General features: G+C 33.6%; 4 protein-coding genes across 4 annotated transcripts; 2 read left to right on the top strand and 2 right to left on the bottom strand.

Moving 5' to 3' along the window:
- The first annotated feature begins 312 nt into the window (after positions 1–312).
- On the top strand, positions 313–7,256 carry LOC133674111 (calmodulin-binding protein 60 C). Its single transcript, XM_062095098.1, has 9 exons — positions 313–454; positions 701–874; positions 2,121–2,196; positions 2,938–2,996; positions 3,485–3,978; positions 4,058–4,218; positions 4,303–4,506; positions 5,892–6,129; positions 6,235–7,256. The coding sequence occupies exons 2-9, from the start codon at positions 747–749 to the stop codon at positions 6,816–6,818; spliced, it is 1,944 nt and encodes a 647-aa protein (XP_061951082.1). The 5' UTR covers positions 313–454; positions 701–746; the 3' UTR covers positions 6,819–7,256.
- Positions 7,257–9,883: 2,627 nt separating this feature from the next.
- Positions 9,884–11,189, bottom strand: LOC133674245 (probable xyloglucan endotransglucosylase/hydrolase protein 23). The gene is made up of 3 exons (XM_062095274.1): positions 10,840–11,189; positions 10,552–10,745; positions 9,884–10,466 (listed from the first exon to the last, which is right to left on the bottom strand). Exons 1-3 carry the CDS (start codon positions 11,110–11,112, stop codon positions 10,064–10,066), a joined length of 870 nt encoding a protein of 289 aa, XP_061951258.1. The 5' UTR covers positions 11,113–11,189; the 3' UTR covers positions 9,884–10,063.
- A 4,705-nt stretch (positions 11,190–15,894) lies between these two features.
- On the bottom strand, positions 15,895–17,208 carry LOC133674119 (probable xyloglucan endotransglucosylase/hydrolase protein 23). Its single transcript, XM_062095106.1, has 3 exons — positions 16,850–17,208; positions 16,562–16,755; positions 15,895–16,476 (listed from the first exon to the last, which is right to left on the bottom strand). Exons 1-3 carry the CDS (start codon positions 17,120–17,122, stop codon positions 16,074–16,076), a joined length of 870 nt encoding a protein of 289 aa, XP_061951090.1. The 5' UTR covers positions 17,123–17,208; the 3' UTR covers positions 15,895–16,073.
- Positions 17,209–21,159: 3,951 nt separating this feature from the next.
- Positions 21,160–23,269, top strand: LOC133674713 (NAC domain-containing protein 55-like). Its single transcript, XM_062095922.1, has 3 exons — positions 21,160–21,415; positions 22,041–22,324; positions 22,535–23,269. The coding sequence occupies exons 1-3, from the start codon at positions 21,160–21,162 to the stop codon at positions 23,267–23,269; spliced, it is 1,275 nt and encodes a 424-aa protein (XP_061951906.1).
- Positions 23,270–26,071: the final 2,802 nt, after the last annotated feature.

The raw sequence follows: 26,071 nt of genomic DNA, 5'->3' as shown, positions 1-26,071 counted from the left end.
ATTTCACTCTTTGTTACTAATAACTACTGAAAAAACTCACACTTGTTTATTTTTTTTAAATTCTATCTCGTTTCTTCCTTTCAAATCCCCATAAAATGTTATAAATATAGAAAAAAAAATTGAATAAGTAGAATATTCAAAGACTAAGGTAACATTGAATCTTCCAAACTGGAAGAATAAAATTGGAAAATCTTAAACTCCAGGGATAATAGGTGGAATCAGTGAATCTATAGGGATGAAAAAGAAATACCATTCAAATTACTATAAAAAAAGGAAAAATGCACAGAAAGAAAAAGGTCCATTTCAATCTGAAGTACTTTATTTATGTGTATTTACTTATTTAAATTAATCAACAGTATTCTATGATTTCGTTTTTCTCGATATAACCTTTTTTTTTTTTAGCTCTCACCAAACACGGATCATTTTATTTTCGCAGTCCAAAATTATCTGTCAGGTTCTCTTTGCCGCTATAATTACTTTTTCAGTTGCAAAATCTGTTTGGTTTGCGTGGAAATTAGAGGAAAAATCACTGTCTTTTCTACTTTGTCTTCTGCAGTCGTTATCGTTGGTTTCTAAATTTGGATTTGTGTGTGTTTTTCTGGTGGAAATTGAGCTAGATTACTGTGGTAGTGTGGATCTGTCTGATTAGTTAGGATTTTTGATTGATTGATAGCGTGAAATTGTAAGTGGTGTTTTGCAGATTTAAGTAGAAGAAGAAGAAGAAGAAGGGGTTAGGGTTTTGAGACATGCATACTAGGTATATGGAGAGAACTAATAGCATGGCTAGAAGGAAAAGGGGCTTAGAAGGTGGTGGAGCAGAGGAGGAGCAGCAGCAGCAGCAGCAGCCAGAGCGTAAAAGACCTGCTTTAGCTAGGTAAATTTTAAAATAAATGACTATAAATTGTGTGTTTTTTTTTTCCTTTTGAATGTTAGTTGATTTTAAATGTTAATTTAAATAAGTTTTCAGTTTAAATTTTGAAATTTGTGGTTTTAATCTAATGTTGGTGTAATTGGAAAATTGTATAAATTGTTGAATTGCGTTGACTCTCATTTTAGCTGTTCGTTTGATTACATTAAAACTTTAAACATGGGTTCTGTCCTGCTATTTCGGGTTCTGTTCTGCTGGATCATTTTTTGACCTGATTATCTCTCAAAGTTGTCAGCATAGCTGTATATTTGGATGCTTGAAATGGTGGTCAAGATTGAAAGATGCGAAAGCCTATTGACCTGGTTTTTTTATTTTTTCTGAGAATTGGTTAGTAAATCTTCTAAGCTGGATTAACAAAATCTAGGGTATGAGTGGGTTAATCTTTCTCTTCTACTAAAGTTCAACGAAGCTTGAAATATGATTTCTGTTTAGCCTTTTCTTTGATTGACATGGAGTGGATTGAAAGGGAAACCAAAACCAATTACCTTCACTTTTATGTTCATTGGAAGATTCCGGACACAGTATCCTCTTATGCACTGTTCCCTGCAATAAATAGTTACTGAAAGTATCTGATCTTTTCTCCTCTGGGCATGCATTTTCAGCAAATTTAGAATTTTCCTGGAGCTTACTGAGACATTCATGAGCTGTCAACACTAACCTTATGGACTGATTTCTACCCTAGTTTACATATATACTTAACCATATATAGATCTTGTTGCATGCTAATCTCATGGGTCATGACTTGTTTAATAAAGACTAGTAAAACCTTTATTTCCTCGGACTAACAGAACTAGAATTAAATAAAGAGAATCATGAGTAAAACCACACACTAAGTACATTATCTTGTGTATTTGACAATGAACAGATTTTTGGATGCACATGCATCGTGGTTTCTAGGATGACTGATGTTGGAATTGCACATTGGTAAATACCAATGATACTTAAATGGAGGCATGCTGCAAAGGAGCGTCATCTCTAAATGCTTTTTACCTCATCAAACCAAAATCTTTCCCAAATAAATTGAACTTTTTTGTTTTGAAATTGAAGTACAGTTGTTGAGAGCAGCTTCCTATTATTTATTTTCATTGGTTTCTATATGTGATTACTGGGAAACACGATAAATCTAAAGTATCTCATTGCATGACATTCTCTTTGAGTTGGATTTTAACGTAAATTTATATGCTTTCTGCAGTGTAATTGTAGAAGCTCTCAAGGTGGATAGTCTACAGAAGCTCTGCTCATCGTTGGAACCAATTCTTCGTAGAGTTGTAAGATTTATATCCTTTAGTTTTTGCACCCCAGATAAATATGATTCAAAATGCAGAGGCAGAGAAATCAAATCCGAGTTTAGGGTTCGGATTTTGATAAGGAGAATTTGATAAAGTCCCCAGTCTACACTAGAGTTTCTAAAATCACTACCAGGATCACAGGAATCACACCCCAGTCTACACTAGAGTTTCTAAAATCACTACCAGGATCACAGGAATCACATTGGAGATAAGACGCATCACTTTGATCATGTGCTATCTTGTCTCACTCACAATGCCTCAAGGCTGGTTCCCTGAAAGAGATAAGATGCAGCTGAGGTGCTTGAGAGTGAAGAACTGTCAAGGCCCAGCTGTTTCATTCAAGCTCTTAACACAGCAGTTTAGTATTGAAACCCCCCCCCCCCCCCCCCCCCCCCCCCAACACAGCATCAGAACATTACCTCTTACAAATAAGAAAGCAAACCCTCATCCTGCAAAAATTTGATTCTTGATCAGTCAAGCTCCTAAATTCTCTGCATTAGTCATTCTGCTTGAGTACTGTTTTTCTTTTCTTTTTTTCCTTATGAACTTTTGAAGGTCTTGTAGCAACAGAATAATGAATTAGAGTTACCATCATTGACCCTAATAGCCAGGGAGTTTCCTTCCAGCTATAGAGCCAAGTCAATGGGCACCTCTAGGACAACTTTGATTGCTCAGCTATTATTGGCTTCTTACTGCAGTGTTTCTATTTATGCCAAACAGGTAAGTGAGGAAGTGGAGCGTGCTTTAGCAAAGATAGGTCCTGCTAGACAGATTGGAGGGTAAACTATATCTTTGACCATTCTTTGGTTGTAGTTCATTTTGTGATGTATGAGTTATATTTTTTGAATTTCGAGCCAAAATTTTATGATTTTCTTCTTCATTTTTCATTTTTGACTAAAATCAACTATTGGTGTTGGAAATGGAATCATGTCTTGTGTATGTGACTTACATGTGATTTCTTGTTAAAAAGGTGATGCACTGAAATCTCTGGTGGTTTTATGTTTTCAAGTCTTGTTTGTTGACTAACAATGCGTGTACACTATTTAGTATATTAGCAGAATTGTTGCTATTGAATTGATTGCAAAATTTTGATGATGTCATGAATGCAGCAAATTTATCTTGTTTGTAAAATTTGGTGGATACAACTTTTGTGTTTTAGTGACTCTGATATATAAGCAACGACCACTGTGTCCTTTTCATTTTCTGTAAGAATTAAGAATGTATGGTTTCATCCTTAGGGGTGGTTTATTATTCTTATGTGTGACAGGTCTTCCCCGAAGCGAATTGAAGGCCCAGATGGAAGGAACTTGCAGTTGCACTTTAGGTCTAGGTTGTCTCTTCCCCTTTTCACAGGAGGAAAAGTAGAGGGGGAGCAGGGTGCCGCCATCCATGTTGTTTTGGTTGATGCGAGCACTGGACATGTTGTAACTTCTGGCACAGAAGCCTCTGTTAAACTAGATGTTGTAGTTCTTGAAGGTGATTTCAACAATGAAGCTGATGAAGGCTGGACACAAGAAGAATTTGAAAGCCATGTTGTAAAAGAGCGTGAAGGAAAGAGACCATTGTTGACTGGAGACTTGCAAGTAACACTTAAAGAAGGGGTAGGATCTTTGGGAGATCTCACATTTACGGATAACTCAAGTTGGATAAGGAGCAGGAAGTTCAGGCTTGGCTTGAAGGTTGCTTCTGGGTATTCTGAGGGCATACACATTCGTGAGGCCAAGACAGAAGCTTTTACTGTTAAAGACCACAGAGGGGAATGTTAGTTCATGGCTTTGCTCTTCATTATTTTTCCTGTTCTAACTCTTCTTGAATATGCATTTTTTTTCCCAATTGACAGTATACAAGAAACACTATCCACCTGCACTGGATGATGATGTATGGAGATTGGAGAAAATTGGCAAGGATGGTTCATTCCACAAGAGGCTAAATAATCATGGAATATTTAAAGTTGAAGACTTCCTTCGTCTTGCAGTCAAAGATTCTCATAAATTACGGAATGTAAGTGAGACCGAGACTCGGTTATTGAATTATGAATTTTACGCTTTGTACCTACCTTCTAATATAGAAAGTTGTTGGATGTAGATTCTGGGAGGTGGCATGTCAAATAAGATGTGGGATGCTCTCTTGGAGCATGCAAAGACTTGCGTTCTTAGCGGAAAACTATACGTTTATTATCCTGACAATTCAAGAAATGTTGGTGCTGTCTTCAACAACATCTATGAGCTGAATGGCCTTATTTCAGAGGAACAGTATTATGCAGCCAATTCCCTTTCTGATGAGCAAAAGGTTGGCCTCATCATGCATTCTCCTTTTTTATTTTTTTTAATAAAAAAATAGAATGTATTGTTTCATGTTTCCATATTTGTTAGGAGCAGTATATGAACGCATTGCTTGACAGCCTTCATATAGTACTATCAACCCAGTAGTTTCAATCATAGTTCCCCCTTTTAAATTCCATTTACTTATTTGTCCTCTTGCTTTACCATGGCAAATATATGTAATAACTGCTAGTTGAGAACGACTCAATTTTTGAGCTTGGAATATCTTGTTATAGTACTTGATATCATTTAACACCTCTATGTTATGTTTTCTATCTTGCATGGTTTTCCAAATTAAACATTCAGTTCAAATGTGTGCCTTATGACTTTGTTTATGGATTCTGGAAAACCCAGAACCAGTCAACCGGTTCCTCTACTGTTTTAGCTTTGTGCTGTTTTCTCTGTTCTTCGGACTTTTGTAATACTTGGGGTATGTCGCATCTAGTACATTTTTTGGATTTATACAACTTAACCTTTTCCAAAAACAGGTAGGAATCACTGTGAATGGCAGTATAACGAAGTTATTCTCATATATCAAATGCCCCCAAACTTCTTCTCTCATTATCATATTCTTCTTTCTTGTCCCAGATAACAATTTGCTAATGCCTTGTCTGATTTTTTTTGTCCCTCCTGAAGTAGTGTTTCCTTGATAGCTCATGATTCTGTTCTTGTGAGTAACATACATTTCCAAAATCATTAGCTAGCATTTTCTGTACATGCTAAGTACGTTTTTTGTTGAAAAGAAAAGAAAAGAAAGAAAAGCGAGTACTTTGCATGTCATAAATTTAAGGTTCTCTCCAATCTATCTACAAGCCTATCATTAGACTCCAAAATATTGTGTAAAATCAGATTTATTAGATATGAAGAAGAGGTAATCAGTAATTAGTGTGATTCAATGGACATTACTTGTTTTGTGTAAACATTACCTGGATGTACTTTTGAAGAAATCACTTCTGGTTATGTTAGAAAGTGTAAACATAGTAGATGCCTTTCCATGTTAGGGATTATTTAAACAATTTCTCAAATTTTCTTTTTCCTTTTTTTTTCCCGCATGATTGATCCCAATCACTTCATATAAGCACATAGTTCTCTGAATGTTCCATTTTTACTTCCAACTATTATGTTGTTTAATCAATCTCAAGTCTATGTGTTCATAAACTGGTTTTTCTTGTAGGCAAGTTTGAGGTTAATGTAATGGCAAGGCGATTTTTCCTTGGGCCTGTTTCAAATTTGATTTGAGCTTGCAGCTATAAACTTTTTCGCATTTTTTGTTCTTTCTGGCAAGGGCTGCTCTTTACTGCTGTTTTGATTATCTCACTTAAAATAATTTCGCTTATTGAAAATTAATTCCAGATCTATGTGGATACATTGGTGAAGAAAGCATATGACAATTGGGACATGGTCGTTGAGTATGATGGCAAGTCACTTCTGAACTTCAATCAAAATAGGAGGGTAAGTGTATCCCAAAATGAACATCAGATCAATCAAATAGGTTACTCTAATCCTTCAGGCCACCAAGTGCAATTACCACGCGTGCCAGCTTCAATTCCAACCGAGCAGTCTTCTGTTCATTCAGCCCTACAAGCAGGAGGTAAGTGCTATCAACTGCAGATGTAAAATCAGAAAATCATGTTTTAATTGTTAACTCAATTGTTTACTGTTTTCTCATCATTGGGTTCTGATTTTCTGGCAACAGGGTACAATGATAATTTGGTATCGGGATACTCAATGCAGTCACAGCTTGTAAATCCTGATTCCCGCACACAGCTTGGCAGTAACTCATTCGCACCACATCAACAACTGATCAGCAATCCTCAACAACTCCTAAGCACTAGAAATGATAACAGTGCTGTTGGCCTGGCCCTTGGTCCTCCGCAGTCATCTACCTCAGGTTTTCAAACAATTGGTTCTTCCATGCAGCCAACTAATCTTAATCCTTTTGATGACTGGACCAGCAACCGAGACAAGAGCACTGACGAATTCTTTTCAGAGGAAGAGATTCGCATACGAAGTCATGAGATGCTTGAGAATGAAGATATGCAACACTTGCTCCGACTCTTCAGTATGGGGGGCCATGCCAATGTACCTGAAGATGGCTTTCCTTACCCACCTTACATGGCATCTCCTATGCCAAATTATGACGAGGACCGCTCACGTCCAGGTAAAGCTGTTGTGGGATGGTTGAAGATCAAGGCAGCAATGAGGTGGGGGTTCTTTATTAGGAAGAAAGCTGCTGAGAGGCGAGCACAGCTTGTTGAGCTGGATGATGATGATGAGTAGATAGGTTTTAATGTCAAGCCTCATGATCCATGAATTATTATTGTTTATGTCTAGGACTGCATGGGATAGTTGGGTTTGGAAGTGTCGAAGGCCCAGTTGTTCCGGGGGCCTTGTTCCGGGTTTGACGTCGGCATCCAAGAACCTTTTTGTACAGTCACCTGTACAGTAAGTTGCTTTGTTACTTGTTAGTTGTTACCCTGCAAGATGGTTCTCTGATCATATCATCATTCTGTGAATGATAGATGAGTTTGAGTTCACAAGGGGTGTGTGAGTGTGTTTCTAAGTTGAACACCCCTTCCATTCTTGTTGACTGCTTAGGGGAACATGTCTAGTAGTAGAAGCATATATGACTTCATATGTTGTATCTGCAAGTGACTGTAAGAGATGGTCCAAATGGTCCATACTTTGGTAACCTTCAACTTCAGTTGCTTCTTTCCAGTCTCCTTGTTATGTCATGATTTGTGAACTGCCTTTTGCTTCTTTCCAGCTATGGTTTCTTCTTACTGCCACTGTGATCGACTCTACTGTTCAATTGCGCTTGACTTGTTAACCACCACCCTTTTTTTGCTGTGCTCCCTTGACGGCCTCTGTTATGGGACAAACATGCATCTTCCGATTGATCATAAATCATCCAAATTTCATCTGCAAACCAGTGGGCTATGGTGGTGGCACCTTCCTGCTGTTGATTTCCCACTTATCTATCATTCCGATGGGATTTCTAATCGCGATTGACCAACTATCTTGGTCGTGCACAGCTTCTTTCACTTTTTTTTTCGCTGTGTTTTTTGGTTAATTCTCTGCTATCCAAATCATACAGAAGGTTGTTTCTAAGTTACCTAAACATTAAATAAGCCTTAACAATGGAGTTAAGAATTTGTTCCTTTTAAACTGATTTGTCTCTCGTACAATAAAACTATTTTTCTAGCCTTGACGACTTGAGTCAAGAACAACGATTGGATAAAGAGGCGAAAAGCATGTAAAATAACAAAGCAGCCTCGAAAGAAAGACTAAGCAAATAAGAAGCTAAACTAGAGAAAAAAATAAAATAAAAATAAAGCATAAATTCTATCGAACCCGACAGGATAAATACTGAAGTAGAAGCTCGAGAGAGTCCGAAATCAGCACCTGAAAACTGATACAAGTGGATCCATCATACAAATAAGCAACACAGAAACAAGTATAAAGAACTCCAGCATCAACGAGAATCATCTATTAAATATAACACTTGCGCTATGTTTACAATCTCCAGCTTCACTCATGATCTGATCTCTCACCTCTCTTTTCTCCTTTTCAACCTGCTGCATTGCATTTTGCCTGCAGAAAATAGATCTGAGATGTTTATCCACATATGCAAAAACACCAAACCTGAGAGACAAGATGGTTGTTTTCTCTTGAACAACAGATACAGGATACTTGACCAGGACAAGAAGAAACTGAGACATGAGAAGATTCTACATTTAGTTGAGAAATTATTCAACAACTCGATATCCTAACATGAATTGTAATCATTATATGCATGCCTGCACCAACACATGATCAAAAGTGAATGCTGGGGGGGAAGGGATTATGGAAAAGTGTTTTTTTTCAATCCAAACACTCACCTCCTCCCTTGTTTTGAGATTTGTTGGTTTCACATTTTCTTGTCATACTCCTCGGCTTCATTGATGATTTGATCTGACTTTTTCTCTGGGTTCATTGCATTTCTCCTGTACAAAATGGATGTGAGATGTTTATCCACTTGAACATTATGCAAAATGTGTAACAACAGCTTTAGTCTTGATGCCCCAGTCGCAGACAATAAACAAGAAAAGTACAACTTGATTCTAGATACTGAGAAGGCTAGTCGGTAGCGTTGGCACATTATTTGAGAGAAGTCGTGTTGGTGGGCAGCCATCCTCTTCTATTTGTCTGAAAGCTTTGTGTGCTTTATCTAGCAATCCTTCTCTGCAAAGTTCATTGATTATTGTAGAGTCCAAACCCAAACATTAGGCTACAACCCTTCAACAGGGAGTATCAAAAACAACTCCATTGTATCTTTAAGCTTCCCAGATTTGCACATGGCATCGATTTTGATATTATAGATTGCCAAATCAGGATTCAAGTGACTATTTTGCATTTCTCGAAATAGTCAAAGGCCTAATCAAGATACCCTTGTTTTCTTAAGCCATCAAGAAAAGTTGAGCAAGTAATTAAATATGGGGAATAGCCCTGGGCATGCATATCCTTAAAAAGCTCTTTTACTTCCAAAATTCTCCCCGCCTGAAACAAGCCACGTTTAAGAGTGTTGGTAGCTAATAGTGTCTGGAATTAAGCCTCGATGAGTATTTCATTAAAAAGCTGCTTCACATCATCCATTCTCTTGGTCTTACAGTATCCATGGATTAGAATGCTATAATTGAAAACATCAGGTGAACAACCCTTGCTTATCATGACATTCAATAATAACAACCTGCCTTGTCCATTTTCTTGAGCAATCTAGCAGCTACAGTGGTTTCTCCAATCTTACACAAACCATTGATAATCGTATGATTATAAGCATTGTAGATTACGTTTATATCCTCGTTCCACCATGCCATTGAAGAATTCCACAACTTGAGCAATTTTACCCTCTATACAAAGCCCATTGATCGAGGTAGAAAAGGTCACAACAATAGGTTAAGAACCAAGTTTAGTGATTTTGGCCCAAAAAGAATACCCAAAATCGACACGGTGTAAGTGGCAGAAGCAATTGATCAAGATGTTAAAAGTATAGATATGAACTTGATTTCAGCAATTCAATTTGTTTGGAAAAAGAAAGCCCGGTTCACTGATGTTTCATTCTAACGAGAGCTTATAATAACTTAGTAAATTCGACTAAAGAAGGCAAATGATTCAAAGTATGTGATTGAAAGAAGACAAGACATCATCAATGTTTCTAAACGAACAACCCTTTTGCCTCTTGCTCTACCTTCTACTACTAACAGTGGAAGCATGGAGACATAAAATCATACTCATTTTGATTTGTCTTCGTTGAGAATGAAACCCAACAAAAATGAAACTCATCACGATTTTAGTGGCAAGGAGAAAGCTGGGAATCTTTCTTTTACTTTCATTGAAATACTACGGATTCATATTACATTAAAAACAATTGATTGATGAAAAAGAATTAAAGAATTGCACCAATTGATTAATTGCCTAAATTACAAAAACTAATTGAATATCTTATGTGGCAAAACTTGGTCAGGTAATGCAAGGACGTCTTCTTTCTAGGACATGCTGCATTCCGGAGGTAGACCTTGGGGAAATCTATTGATATCTTTGCAGTAATTGTATACCATGTAATTCTCCCGGACCCATTTCAACCTCTCCTGCCTTGTTGAATCAAGCTCCTCTGAGAACCAAGCATTCGAGGTGGGGGCGGGAGGAGAAGTGGTTGTGCCACAAGAAGATACCCCATTAGACAAAACACAAGCTTCGGCATTGAAATTTCTATAAGAAGCGGTGAAAGGAGCCAGGGCCCAATCTGTCTTGACCAAGCCACCTCTTGTAGCCCAGTCATCAGCATTCCATAGACTCGAGTAAATCCTCATCGGCTGGTTTTTTGGAAAGGGAACCCCCATAGACTCCAGGTTCTTGAACTCTCGAATTGGAGTGCCATCCACAGAGAAGCTGGAGCAGAGAAAAAGATAACAAAATTAGTAACACAGCATGTATTAATGTTGTACACGGAGCAGGATTGAAGATTGATGCTTACACAATGCGCTGTGGATTCCAAAGAATGGAATATGTGTGGAAATCAGCAGTTGGGTCAAACCAAAGATAGAATTGCTGCTCTCTGTTGCCCTTGCCTTGGCTAAACACATTAGTGTGCAGGATGTAAGGATCACCGCTCAAATTCCCCAGGAATTCAAAATCTATCTCATCCCATGCAGACCCTTTTGATGACAGCTGCAAATTCATATGACACAAAACATGTTAACTGTTAGTCACATATAATGATTGTTTCGTGCCTTATTTGAGGCAAACAATCAAGTTCACTTACATAATAAGCAGTGACAGTGCCTGCAGAGTTGCCAGGGACAAGCTTGAGTTGCATGTCAATCTTTCCGAACAGATACTCATTCCTGGATTGAAATCCAGAGCCAGAGGCCTTGTCAAGGTTGAGAGTGAGGAGCTCGCCGTTGCTGAGGATCTTAGCACGACCATCTCCCCAGGTAATATCAAAATCGTTGTTGAAGTTGCTTGCTGAAGAAACCGTCAAAGAGGCCACAAGAAGAGCTACAAGGGGCACAAGCACAGTATTCAAAGAAGCCATCGGCTATTATGAAACGATTGATGCCAAGGATGATATACAAGTAAAGTTTTGCAAGCTCGGAGGTGGGATTGTCAAGGAGATAGCCTGGTTGGTATTTATACTTGAGGAAATGGAAGTCCAAGGAAGGCATGGGAAGTTTCGTACGCTCAGCTTAGCTGTGGACAGTGTGTTTGGGGGCTGGACAAGTGTAAGAAATTTGCTGTAGAAAAAGACTCAACATTTCACTTACATCGACGAGCCAGCCAATGAATCATCGCACGCGTTTTGGCCTCAGCACCGACGGATACTTGCGCTTTTCCACTAGATCCAGCGTCACAAACAGTACAGGGCTCCACACCTGACCCATATTTGCATAAATAAATATATAAAAAGTGAATCCAGCATGCACAGGTCGCCTCTCTCTCCTAAATAATTGAGGAGATGTCATTTTTATCCTTGAGTATTTTATATGTTTATACCAGTTGTCTTCAGTTTTTGTTTATTATATTTCTTAAAAAAACTATATTTTTTTTGTTGAAAAAATTAGATTAATAAAAAAATATTTCTAAATTATTTTTATTTCAATAGAATTTAGATCATTACCTTTCTTTAAAAATAAAGATTGAATTACTCATCGTGACACGAAATCAAATATTTTTATTTGGATATTTTTTTAAAATTTAAAATTTAATAATGAAAAAATCAAAATAAATTTTTTCTATACTTGAAAAATATTGAAATCATTTTTGGAAGTAAATTGAATTTTAATCATACTAAAAAAATTATTTTTAATCAATAGTCATGATCCCCCATCCTTTGACATAGAGGAGCAACATTTGTCCAAAACTAAAATTTGAATGACATAATTGACTAAATTAAAAGTGAAAGTATTAGTCATCAATAATGTTTTCAAAACGCAAAACCACAACATTTTTTTTATTGGATTGGGTAACAATGTTTTTAGATTGTGTTTGATTAATATTTCAGAATAATAGAAATAAATATAAAAATGATAAAAACATATTTAACTAGAAGAATAGAGACAAAGAACATATAACAAATTCATTTTAAAAATATTTTTTGTTATTTCAAAACAAAAAATGCTGAGGAACACATCCATTTTATTTTCATTATCCTTGTGTCATTTATCTCAAAAGAACAACTAAGTATTATTTTAGTATATCCATTAATTATTTAATGCAACTTCAAACTAAATTCCTCTTTTTTATATATTTTGTTGACTTGCATTAGTATTTTGTGTATTGTCCACTCACATATTTCTCTACTTTTAACTTTTTTTTAATATCACCTCTCTACTCTTTTTAGTTGATTAGGTCTATTTACTCATGAAGTTTTCATAGTGTTGTCCCTCATCATGATTCCATCAATTCTTCTGTAAGTGCAATGTGTGTGTGTGTGTATTTGTATTCCTTTTATATTATACTTTTTAATGTGTTTTAAGCTTATTAAAAATTATTTTAATGGTTTGTTATGGCTAAGAGACTTCGTAAATTAATTGCTAAAAAAAATAAGAAATTATGTATTTTATATTTCGAACCTTTACTTCTTGTGACATGTTTTTCATCAAGTTGGAGTTTCAAAATTTAAATAAAAGATCATCTAAATTGAAGTACACATATCAAGCTTTTCAGAAAAGCATTATAGACATAAATTCGAGTTTGTTTGGATCTTTAGATAGACTTGCAAAATCAAGCTTGAATTTTACTTGCAGTACGATTATCTGTTCAAGCACTAAACTTCCAAACATGAATATCTTGAACTTTAGAAATTAAAATTATGAATTTTTATGAAGGATTCTAGGTAAAAAAGAATCTTTTTAAATACAGAAATCTTGATACAAGTTGGAAGGCGAGTTTTATATTTTAATCTGGTGGAAAACTAATAGTTAAAAATCTTATCATTGAGAAAAAATCTGATAAGATTAGAGAGATTTTCTCTATAGCTTTTAATCTCCTATTCTTTAAACCTGATATCTTATCATGAAGGCTACCTATTAAAATACAAATACATGGCAAATTGTTCAAGAAGGATTATTCTTGGTTGCTGGAAATTCCTTGAGAATGAGTAAATAATTCTTGAGTCGGTTTAAGAGAAATAAAATCCATCTCTATTATAGGTTGTGAGAAATAACGTTGTTATTATAATTCTTTTACATTCAAGTACTTATTCATCCTTGTTTTAAACTTATGCTACTGATTTTTATTCATGCTAATTGAATTGGTTGAGATAGCATATATGTTTTCTAGTTTTTTTCAATTCATAATTGTTGTTTGGGACAAGAATAAGAAACAAATAAATTAATTTGATTGCTGCAACTTTAATTTTAATTTATTACTGAGAAATAAGCCAGGTAAAATATTTCAAGCTTTAAACAGTTGCTCGGAATAAATTTTACAGTCTTTACTCCTAAAACTACTGCCGAGTGAATAAAAATTGCTTTTCAATATTAAATTTATTTGATGGTAAGAAATTGATTAAAAAGCTTTTTCTAATTAATTTACTGATAATCTCCTCGATTCTCTTTATCTTTAAGGGATATCAAAAATATTGTTTGAATTGAAATAATATTTATTTTACCTCCACGATCAATAAATTTATAAAAATAAATATATAAACCATTGAACTGAGTTAATAACATATTGGTTTATTATTTTTATCTTTAGAATTTTGTTTCTTTAATTTTGCATTCAATTACTCCCCTACTTTTGATTTCAACATCTTATAGGAAGACTTGATAATTTGTTTTTATTCCATCTGGTTTTATAACCATACTACAAATTATTATTTTTGTGATAGTAAAGCCATAATTAGATTTTAGAGGTTTTTGACACCAACCATGTAGACATATTTCATATATATAAAATTCTTGAAAAATAAACAAAATTGAAAAAATAAAAAAACAAAGAAAAAAATTGAAAATTAAGATTTTTGAGATTCATAAAAATTGAAAAATAAAGAAATATTGATCTAGCATAAAAAATAAAATAAAATTTCAGAACTTATATTTGTTAATATTTATTTTAATGAAAAACATTAAAAATAAATAATTTGAAAATATAAAACCCACCATTTATAAAAGAAAAGAAGAAAAAGGGGTTAAGAATATAGATAGAAAAGAAAATAGAAGTTACCCTTTATTAAGAGTAAACAGAAAAGGAAAATGAAAATAAAATAAATAGATAGAGGCGACTTAAAGTATTAATATTTTCCTCTTTTATGACAAATTAATATTTAAAACACTCCACTTTATCTAGAGGATTATCTATCTTCCCATTCCATTTTCAATCAAATATTTTGTCTTAAAATTCATTGAGAACTCTTAGCATTCTGATTTTGATTTATTCTTGAATTTATCAGTTTGTTTTTATTTTCTTTTAAAAGATTTTGAGCATAACATTCTATTATTATTACAGGTGTCCTCATTAATGAAAAAAAGAAGAAGATGGAATCATGATGAATGAACGGCATCAAGAATATTTCTCAAGTTAAGGGACCTAATCAATTAAAAAAAGAGAGAGGACACATTAGTATATGATTAATCCATATATAGTCCAATTCTAGATCATTGATAAAATCATTAAGCTATTTATCCTCAATAAATTCATCCTAGCAATGTTCAACATTTTATTATTCCAAATCAAGTATCAACATAGTGATGTTTTTTCTCGACATTACCCACATTCGTATCTGGAATAAACAACCAAACTTAATGCCAAATAAAAATAACATAAAAGGAAAAAAAAATCAGAAGAAAAAAAATTTCAAAGGATAAAAAAAAAACATTATAGAATATTATTACAATGTATAGTGTTTTTTTTTTTGTTTTTTTTGTATTTTTTTTTATTTTTAATTTAATTTTAATTGTAATTGTTAGAAAATGAGGTTTTGGTAACAAAATAGAATAATTTATTTTTTACTTATTTTATTGGTTTTTTGGGAAATTTTTATTTAAGAACATTGTTTGTGCATCATATTTGAGTGAGGTCAACTAACTTTTTGGGTTAAAGATTTGTTGGAATTTAATCTCTAACATGAGTTTTTTAATTTGGAACATCAACATAATTTAAATAAATTATGTGTGAATAAAAAATTGATTTCAAAGAACCATTGATTGATATATTTTGGTGAAATCCAAAACTTTTTAAAATAATTCTATCCCATGTAAAAAAAAAAAACAAAACTTTCTTAATGTTTATAAAGTGAAAAGTTAAAATTGAACAAAAAAAGTATCCAAAATTTTATATGAAAGAGGTTATAAGTAAAGTGAGTTTTGGACTCAAACCTCACCCACCCATAGCGTTTTGGCTTTAGCCTAGGCCTGTATTTAAGTTTATTGTGAAATAATATTTTGGATCATGAAAGATTATTTTTTATTATCTAAAATTTAAAATTATATTTGATTCATGAATAATTATTTCTTCTTACCCACTTTTTTGTCAATCCCTTAAATGGAAAGAATTGATTAGTTTTTTCATAACAGTTTTTCAAAATTTGAATAGATCTTTTAGCTTAAAAGACACGTGGTTTAAATAAAAAAAATATTTAGGTTTGATTTTGGTTTATTATTGGTAATAAAAATTGTTAATGAAATAAATCTATCAATTTTTAGTTCCTAAAATTTTTTATAAAAAAGGGATTGAAGTAGAGTACTTGAGATTGGTTAATTCTTTATTGTTTTTATAAATTTGACAATCTTCTTTACTTTATTTTCTAGCATTAATTACTGGTTTTAAACCTTTGTTTTTCCTTTCTAAATTTTCTTCTAATCTAGAGCTTAGGAGAAAGCCAGGAATACTTTTTACTTTCATCGAAATACTACGGATTCATATTACATTAAAAACAATTGATTGATGAAAAAGAATTAAAGAATTGCACCAATTGATTAATTGCCTAAATTACAAAAACTAATTGAATATCTTATGTGGCAAAACTTGGACAGGTAATGCAAGGACGTCATCTTTCTAGGACATGCTGCATTCCGTAGGTAGACCTTGGGGAAATCTATTGACATCTTTGCAGTAATTGTATACCATGTAATTCTCCCGGACCCATTTCAACCTCTCTTGCCTTGCTGAATCAAGCTCCTCTGAGAACCAAGCATTCGAGGTGGAGGCGGGAGGAGAAGTGGTTGTGCCACAAGAAGATGCCCCATTAGACAAAACACAAGCTTCGGCATTGAAATTTCTATACGAAGCTGTGAAAGGAGCCAGGGCCCAATCTGTCTTGACCAAGCCACCTCTTGTAGCCCAGTCATCAGCATTCCATAGACTCGAGTAAATCCTCATCGGCTGGTTTTTTGGAAAGGGAACCCCCATAGACTCCAGGTTCTTGAACTCTCGAATTGGAGTGCCATCCACAGAGAAGCTGGAGCAGAGAAAAAGATAACAAAATTAGTAACACAGCATGTATTAAAGTTGTACACGGAGCAGGATTGAAGATCGATGCTTACACAATGCGCTGTGGATTCCAAAGAATGGAATATGTGTGGAAATCAGCAGTTGGGTCAAACCAAAGATAGAATTGCTGCTCTCTGTTGCCCTTGCCTTGGCTAAACACATTAGTGTGCAGGATGTAAGGATCACCGCTCAAATTCCCCAGGAATTCAAAATCTATCTCATCCCATGCAGACCCTTTTGATGACAGCTGCAAATTCATATGACAAAAAACATGTTAACTGTTAGTCACATATAATGATTGTTTCGTGCCTTATTTGAGGCAAACAATCAAGTTCACTTACATAATAAGCAGTGACAGTGCCTGCAGAGTTGCCAGGGACAAGCTTGAGTTGCATGTCAATCTTTCCGAACAGATACTCATTCCTGGATTGAAATCCAGAGCCAGAGGCCTTGTCAAGGTTGAGAGTGAGGAGCTCGCCGTTGCTGAGGATCTTAGCACGACCATCTCCCCAGGTAATATCAAAATCGTTGTAGAAGTTGCTTGCTGAAGAAACCGTCAAAGAGGCCACAAGAAGAGCTACAAGGGGCACAAGCACAGTATTCAAAGAAGCCATCGGCTATTATGAAACGATTGATGCCAAGGATGATATACAAGTAAAGTTTTGCAAGCTCGGAGGTGGGATTGTCAAGGAGATAGCCTGGTTGGTATTTATACTTGAGGAAATGGAAGTCCATGAAAGGCATGGGAAGTTTCGTACGCTCAGCTTAGCTGTGGACAGTGTGTTTGGGGGCTGGACAAGTGTAAGAAATTTGCTGTAGAAGAAGACTCAACATTTCACTTACATCGACGAGCCAGCCAATGAATCATCGCACGCGTTTTGGCCTCAGCACCGACGGATACTTGCGCTTTTCCATTAGACTCCACACCTGACCCATATTTGCCAAAATAAATAAATATATAAAAAGTGAATCCAACATGTTTGTCGGTAGTGGTTTCAAACATTCCATTTGTTCTTTCATTCACCAAACTAATGCGAAGCACGCGTTTGCCTAACATAAAAGAATTAAACAAAAAACAAAACGCTTCATGACCAAAATAAAAAAAAATCATTGTTTCAATCTAATCTATATAGTGAAATGCAAGAGGCTCAAGGGTTTTTTTCCTAAGGTTTTAAAGCTGGGATAAATTTAATGAAATGTAACTTTATATTAGAGCATTAAAAAAAAAATTAAAGATCAAATCAAGAAAAAAAACTAAGTTAGAAATATAAAACTCTAGTTTTTAGATACCGTTTCGCGTTCCATGAAATTTTAATTTTTTTTAATTTAATTTAGTTTTTGTTTTAAATTATTTTTATATGTTGATATTAAAAATAATTTTTTTAAAATAAAAAAGATATTATTTTAATATATTTCTAAACAAAAAAATAATTTAAAAAACAATTTCCACCTTATTTTCAAACACTCTTTTTAGAATTCAATAATCGTTTTTATGTGGGTCTTAGCTCGGGGATTAAATCGTTTCAAATCTTTGGGCGAGAATTAATTTGAATTCTTAGCCACAGTTGCTGAAAGCCTAACACCATAAGTACCATCTCGGAAACTGCATTCAAGTATCTTTCCCGTGTTCTTTATTTTTTTCTTTGTTTTGTCAATCATTTTTAATTAGCCCTTTGGAATCTCCCAATTTCGATGGTGATGATTTCACGAAAAAGGTTCAAATGGAGACTCAGCTTTTCATAGTTTGCGGACCAAGACGTGTAAACTAGGTTTTGAATTTGGATTTGAATATTACTGAATAAATAAATAAATTCTTTATGGAAGAAGCAACTCTTCAATACTAAAATTAATAATGGCAAGAGATAAATAATGTAGAAGAAAACTTGAGAATAAGTATAGCGTCAAAGAAAATTGAGCCTTGCAATGTAAGATGAAATTAAGAAAAAAATATTAAAAAAAATCAATTGCGAAAATCAATTGCGAAAAGAGAAGCTGGGGAATGTTAGTTACATGTTAGTCAAAAAAAAGATATCGAATTTGCATAGAAAATAATGCATTTTCATCCTAGTTTTAAAATTTGATTTAACCCGAGAAATTAATTTAGAACTTTTTTAATTTAAGGTTGAAACATGACTGGATTTAAAATAAATAAAAAAAGTCAAAAACTCAAGTAACCAGGTTAGCTCTATAAAACCCAGTTAAAAACTCGGTTGCAATCTATTAACTATTTTCTTTTTAAATCGTTTTGATTTATAAAAATAAAATTAAAAATGACTTGAATGACCCGATCAAAACTTGGTGATAAAAAAAAATTTATAACCTGAGTCTTGAGCCGAATCGACTAGAAACCGGTTTTAAAAAACTCTAATTTTCACACTAAAAAAGAAACATGTCGCTGAACCCGAATAAAAGTTGATATTTTGTATAAATCTGTCAATAAAAAGCATTAAAAGTATGTGTGTGGTGGCGGTGGGCGACTTCACTTTTCTGGCTCCTCTAGTCCAGTCCGTGTATCGGATAGGGTGTCGAAAACAGTGGAAGGGGACAGGCCGGGTGTTGCCGTTTGGGCTGGGGCCCAAGCAGCGTATGGTAATTAAATCCTTGAATATGGAAGAGTTCTGAATTGAACAATAGATAGATTGTATTTAGATTCAAACCTTCATGGAATTTTTTTTCCTATGGGGTTTTTTTTTTTGAAATGCTAATTCCAGGGTGTTCTGTTTGTCCTTTCATGGAACTTTTTTTAGTTCATGCTATAAATTGCATTTGATGGGAATTCTATTCAAGGGTGTTTGAAATAATAGATGTTTAATGTTTGAAATGTTGTTTGGTGATTTGTTTGTACTTTCAATATTTTTTATTTAAGTTTTTTTTTGGATTATTTGTTTGAAAGTTTTTTTATTTATCTCGATCTTATATTATGGATGAGAGGTTAGTTGAGTTAACCTGAGATAACATGAGTTTCTTTTCCCCATTCATTTTACATTGATTTTTTTTAATTTTATCACTTGACATTAAATTATTGACTCTTAAATTTCATCATTTTTAATTTTTTCTTCTATTAAGTTATCCCGAGAGCGAGTATGTAAAATTAATCTGAACTAGCTCAATTTCTTTTTATTGAACTTTGATTTTTTTTTTACTAGGTCTTTCTTTTAAAATTCTATTTTTTTTAATCTCAATCTTATATCATGAGTCATAGGTTAATCAAATAGCTCAGGTTGACTTGAGTTTTCTTCTTCAATGTTATTTATTTTAAAATTGTTTTTTTTTCATCCTTTGATATTCAATTAATAGGCCTTGAGCTTGGCAATTTATTTCTCTTTTCTTTATGTGGGTTATTTTGGTTTCATATCTCAAGTCACATGTTAGTAAAGTTAACATAGATTTGCTTAAATTATAGTTGTCTGAGTTTTTTTTTTATGTTAGGAAAAATTTGACTCAGTACGCAGCGTAACACATATTGTCTATCTAATTATGACATAAATAATGATAGTAATGGTAATGGTAATGTCAATAATGATGTTCTTATTGACAAGCTAGAGGTCGAATGCAAAATGAACATGAAAGTTGCTCAACAAAATAAATTTACTAATATAGGTTATGTTGATTATCTTTTTGACCATAAATTTGCTATTATCACAGAGATAGATTTATTTAAGGATTATATAAATTCAACATATGTTGATGAATTCATGTTTTTTAAGTAAAATTTAACATTAAAGAAATGAAACTGATATCTAAATTTTTTATATATATGGAAAAAAAAAGATTGAAAGGTCTTGATTTAATATCTAAAAGAACATGATAAGAGTAGTTTCAATATGGGGACAAGTTTCTTCCAACCTGGAAAGAATGCTATGACTGCAGTAAGTTTCATATAATTAGTGTTTTTTGAAATAGTTTATTATGTAATATTTATACTAGTAGTTTGGACCAATTAAGATTTAGTTATTTATAAGAGCAAGGATTTATTTTAGTTAGTCTTTAAAAAGCTAGTACTACTATAATAATAAAAAACAACTTTATTTTGATAATTTTATTTAGCTGATGTTCCTTTTTCTATCTAGTTTATTTATGTAATACTATACAGTAATTTGGACAGCTGAGATTTAGTCATTTTTAAGACCATGGATTTATTTTAGTTAGAGTTTTGTTAGCCTTTAAAAAGATAATACTACTGTAATAAAAAATAACTTTGATATTTTAACAATTTTATTTCGGAGTTCTGTTAATTATCTTGTATTTTTTTTTCTAGATCAGTTCTTGAAAACAAACCTTTATATATATATATATATAAGTTGGTCTTTGTATCGGAGTCAACTAGTGCTGTTTGGTCAATCCGTATTCTTCGTTTGCTCCTGTTCAGTAGTGTTATCTCTGATTTATCCGAAGAAAGTTGGATAACAGCCATATTACTTGGAACAGTTATAAAGAATTTGGTTACTAAACTAACAGTGGAAATTCAATTCTGTAGAGAGAATATAGCTGATTCTGAAAGAGTTTGTTTCCTGCTGATATTAGAACAGCTATTTTGTAGAGACAGCACCTGTACATGTGTATATATATATCTAAGTTTGTCTACCCGTTTTCCTAACCCTACTTTCCTTGAAAGCTGGGTATATTTCTTTTCCTAGCTTTAGTGTCGATCATGGAGGACCAAAGGAGGGGGGCTGGTTTAGCAAATCCTGTTAACAACAGTAGCATTACTTACCCGTCTCATGCTCAGCTTGGTGTCAATCCTGGGCTTGTTCAGGGAGATCAGTACCCTCCTGGTTACAGGTTCAAGCCTAAAGATCAAGAGCTTATCTCGTGTTACCTGCTGTGCAAGATCCGGAACAGACCATTGCCACGCAATGGTATCCACGAAGTTACGTTATACAAATATAACCCAGAGACTCTTGCAGGTTGAACAGAACTCTCCTTTTTATTTTCCCTTTTCTATTCCTTCTTGAATGATTTCTTGCATTCTTTACTTTATATTATTTAGTGTTGTTTGTGAGATTATTTGCTCTTTCCAAAATGCTTTTTGCAGGGTAATATTAGGATAAAATCATAATTTTGAAGCTCTGTGTTTAATGTCTAACCTGTACCCTTAGGTTACCTGTTAATTAACAGTTGGTTATCCGCTCTGTGTTTACTTGTTTAATAAGAAATCTACATTCGTAAACCCTTCTTGGAAAGATCATGAGTACTCCTGTCTCTTATAATCGATATCATCATTGAATGAACAGCAGTGTGATTATTCCATGGCTTTGTAAGTATCTAAAAATTCCCTTTTTTTTACGTGCTACTATACAAGTCACCTGTGTCCATGACTTGGATACAGCAATTATCTGAAAATTTTGAATTTGGGTGATGGATTATGAAATTGAAGATATCTCATGCTAATTAGTTTCTTTTCCTCTAAAACTTCATGAATATTGATAAGAAAAATGATATTCTTGCAAGCTTTTAATTTGATAATGCGTGCGATTCTACTAGTTATATAGTAATTTAAAGGAAAAGTTTTGTTTGTTGATTTACAAATAGGAAACTACGAACCATATGGAGAGAAGGAATGGTACTTCTTAACACCAAGAGATAGGAAGTATCCAAATGGGGATCGACCAAACCGAGCCGCAGGCGATGGATATTGGAAGGCTACTGGAGCTGATACAGATGTTATAAGCGCCAATCAAGTTATTGGAAGCAAGAGGACCTTGGTCTTCTATAGAGGGAAAGCTCCAGGCGGTGACAAAACCAATTGGATTATGCATGAATATAGAGCAAGAAATTCTGATGGAGCACCAAAACGGACAAATGATGGTATGAGGGTAAGTTTAATTTTCCCTTTTTCTGATTATTTTTATACCGAAATCAATCTCTTCACTTTGAAGCTTTCAACTTATGCCGCTCTTTTTTATATATATACAAATTCAACGACCTAAATGTGCTTAGTGACAACTTAACGTTCCGTATTTTACAGTCTAATATTTCTCTTTCTTTCCCTAATGTTCAATGTTGTTGCCTCGTGTTATATGCAGCTTGATGAATGGGTGTTATGCAGAATTCATAACAGGAATGACGGTCCTCCTACAAATCGTATCAATGGACTACAGGATGATGAAATTGAAGATCAACCATCTGAAAATAATGGAAATCTGGTGCCACAACAAGTTGTGGTTCCTAGTATATCTGAATATCATAATCCTGGAAGTCAGTTGGGATATCTTGATACATCATATGGTAATTCTGTTTCTGCATTTCCTCAGAATTCTCAAAATGAGCTGGTGGCAGGAGTCTCTCAAAATCATGCGGTTTATAGTAGGAACACTGTGACTGGAAATTTTAATCCTGGAAGTCAGATGGGATATCTTGATAGCTATGGTAATTCTCAAAATGGGTTGGTGGCAGGAGTCTCTCAAGATCATGCGGTTACTAGTGTTGCTACAATGACTGGAAATTATAATCCTGTAAGTCAGATGGGTTATCTTGGCAGGTATGGTAATTTTGCTTTTGCATATCCTCATAATTCTCAAAATGGGCTGGCAAGAGTCTCTCAAGATAATGCGCTTCCTGGTATTCCTCAAACTACTAACCTTCAGCTTGACCAAAGTTCTAGTTATGTTCTGAAGACAATTTTGGATTATGAGATCAGTTCTTTTCAGTTCGGCAATGGAGGTAATAATGATTTCGGCGAAAACGACGATGATTTGTTTGGCTTGGATAATATTGTTCCCCCCTCGACGGCCTCCGATGATCGTAGTGATCACCATTAACCGCCTACATGCTAAGCATATGATAATTATGTAGTAGAATTCCCTAGTTTAGGGATTTTCTTTTTGGGCACGAGGTCGTCAATTATATTTTTATGCGTTTTTTTCCTCTTATTAGTATCAAAGTTGAATAATTTGGACAATTTTTTTGTGTTCATCTGGCTTACTTTGATTTATATGGTCCTCTAAAGCTTGATGATGAGGAATTCATATCCATGTCCTTAAAGAAGATAACTCCAAATAAATTAATATATCAAACCAATTTGGTGTGATTATGAGTTGAAATAGGTCCCAATTAATAACTATAAATAAATATGAAAAGAATTCTCTTATCTTTATAAAAGAGGATACTTAATTTATAGCGGTTCAAATTTGAATATATACTCATCATCTTAATTTATCAATACAGAACAGGTAATTATATATCCTTTTTCAATGTCTTAAAACCATGTTTAAAATATTAAACTGCAAGGAGAGCACCTCCCCGTCTTGTAAGAGAGTACAGTCATCGTCTAAGTTGGTTGGACTCCAAATGATTAAGCATATGAGTTCTCCTCGGTCTATCTGGCCCTCTTCTCGTTTTTTAATTTTTTAATTTTTTTTCTTCAAATTATGATAAGTTTTTATTTAAAAAATAATATTTATTATATATAAAAAAATACATGAATAAAAGAGTTTTTTTATCCTCGATTTAAACTATTGAAAGTCTTTATCAATATTTATTTTAATTTTTGTTATTTCTATTAAAAAATCCAGGTTGCTAGTAAAAAAAAGACACGTTTTGTTAAAAAAAAATACACAAATAAAAAAAAGGAAATTTTGGCTAAAAATATATATTTTTTATTTAGAATTTAAATTATTAATTTTTCTTACAGATATTTATTTTAATTATCATAAAATTAACTAAAAACAATTTAAAAAATACCCACGACATCATGTGAAGAGACAGACTAGTTATTTTTAGAACACTAAGGATCCACATGTACACTCGAACATCAGAGATCTAGGCACTATCAATTGTGCTCTAACCTGATTATATATAATTTGCCTACTAATGCTAGCCATAAATATTTTGTAAATATATAGTTTTATACATGTTTTCCATTATATTTCCAGCCAATAATTTGCAATATAAATATGCTTCATGTTCTATCAAAATCAGTTGTTTCTTTTCTTGATCAATAATTATTTCATATTAACATGTCACTGATATTTACTAACCTTTCAACCAATAATATTATCCAATAATATTATCGAGCTTTATAATAAATGGTAAATATTAATATTTTTACTAATAAATTATAATATTACTCCATGTGTGAGATGAACTGACATAATTAAAATTTATAAATACTTTAAATTAATATGGGAAAACAACAAGCTTACCTCCACAAAAACTCATTCTCGTATTTTTCTCTTATATTACATTTACTCTCAATTTTGTCATATATTAGTTCTCTGCTGCTAATGTCCAGCTTTATTTTTTAATATAAGAAAAGGATGATTCTAGAGCCATCCTAACGAAGCAGTATCGCTCGGCGCAACTTGATGAGAAGCCCAAATGCATAATAATAAGTTTGATTTTATTTGATATTTCAGTTTTATGTTTTTTTTTTGTTAAATTGAAAACCTGGGAAATGTAATGATACAATGGAATTAAATTGTTTATTCCTTGTTATTAGCAAGTCAACTGTCAATATTTATTTTCCATATTTAGCATCCTTGGTTTACTGCTTGATTTGTATTGATTTATATCCTATTTTAGTTTCCTTGATTTAAGATAGTTTCCTTGATTTAAGAGCTAATTGAAGCTTCTTCTTGTATATAAAAATATCATTCATCAGTAATGAAATATAAGAGTGGAATAACTCTCATTTTATAATTTCTCATGGTATCAGAGCCTTGATAACCAAGTGGTCACGAGTTCGAATCTCACCATCCCCATTTATTTGATAAAAATTAAGCACAAGATAAAGTGGGCCTGTGCAAGTTTCAAGTCCAAAGGGCTTTCACTTGAGGGGGTGTGTTAGAGAATAATATAAATCATATCCTGGGACCTCACCTAACAGCTCATCTGCTCAGTTATACTGTGACAATCGTGCTGCTATTCATATTGCTGCTAATCCAGTGCATCATGAACGCACAAAGCATATCGAGATCGACTGTCACTTTATTCGGGACTGTATCAAATCAGGGTCCATTGCTACAGCACACATTTCTTCTAAACTACAGCTTGCTGACCTCTTCACCAAAGCTCTTGGTTCCCATCAATTCTCGTTTCTTGTTGGCAAGTTGGGCATTCGTAACCTCCATGCTCCAACTTGAGGGGGCATATTAGCAAGTCAACTGTCAATATTTATTTTCCATATTTAGCATCCTTGGTTTACTGCTTGATTTGTATTGATTTATATCCTATTTTAGTTTCCTTGATTTAAGATAGTTTCCTTGATTTAAGAGCTAATTGAAGCTTCTTCTTGTATATAAAAATATCATTCATCAGTAATGAAATATAAGAGTGGAATAACTCTCATTTTATAATTTCTCATGGTATCAGAGCCTTGATAACCAAGTGGTCACGAGTTCGAATCTCACCATCCCCATTTATTTGATAAAAATTAAGCACAAGGTAAAGTGGGCCTGTGCAAGTTTCAAGTCCAAAGGGCTTTCACTTGAGGGGGTGTGTTAGAGAATAATATAAATCATATCCTGGGACCTCACCTAACAGCTTAAGCTTCTAGGTTGAGATGGTTCCTTGACACTTATTATTTTCTTTTTTCACTTACTTTATCCAGAGCGGATGCCTAA

This window comes from Populus nigra, chromosome 15 (assembly GCF_951802175.1).
Source record: "Populus nigra chromosome 15, ddPopNigr1.1, whole genome shotgun sequence".
Lineage (NCBI taxonomy): Eukaryota > Viridiplantae > Streptophyta > Magnoliopsida > Malpighiales > Salicaceae > Populus > Populus nigra.
This window is presented reverse-complemented; position numbering and strand designations above follow the sequence as displayed.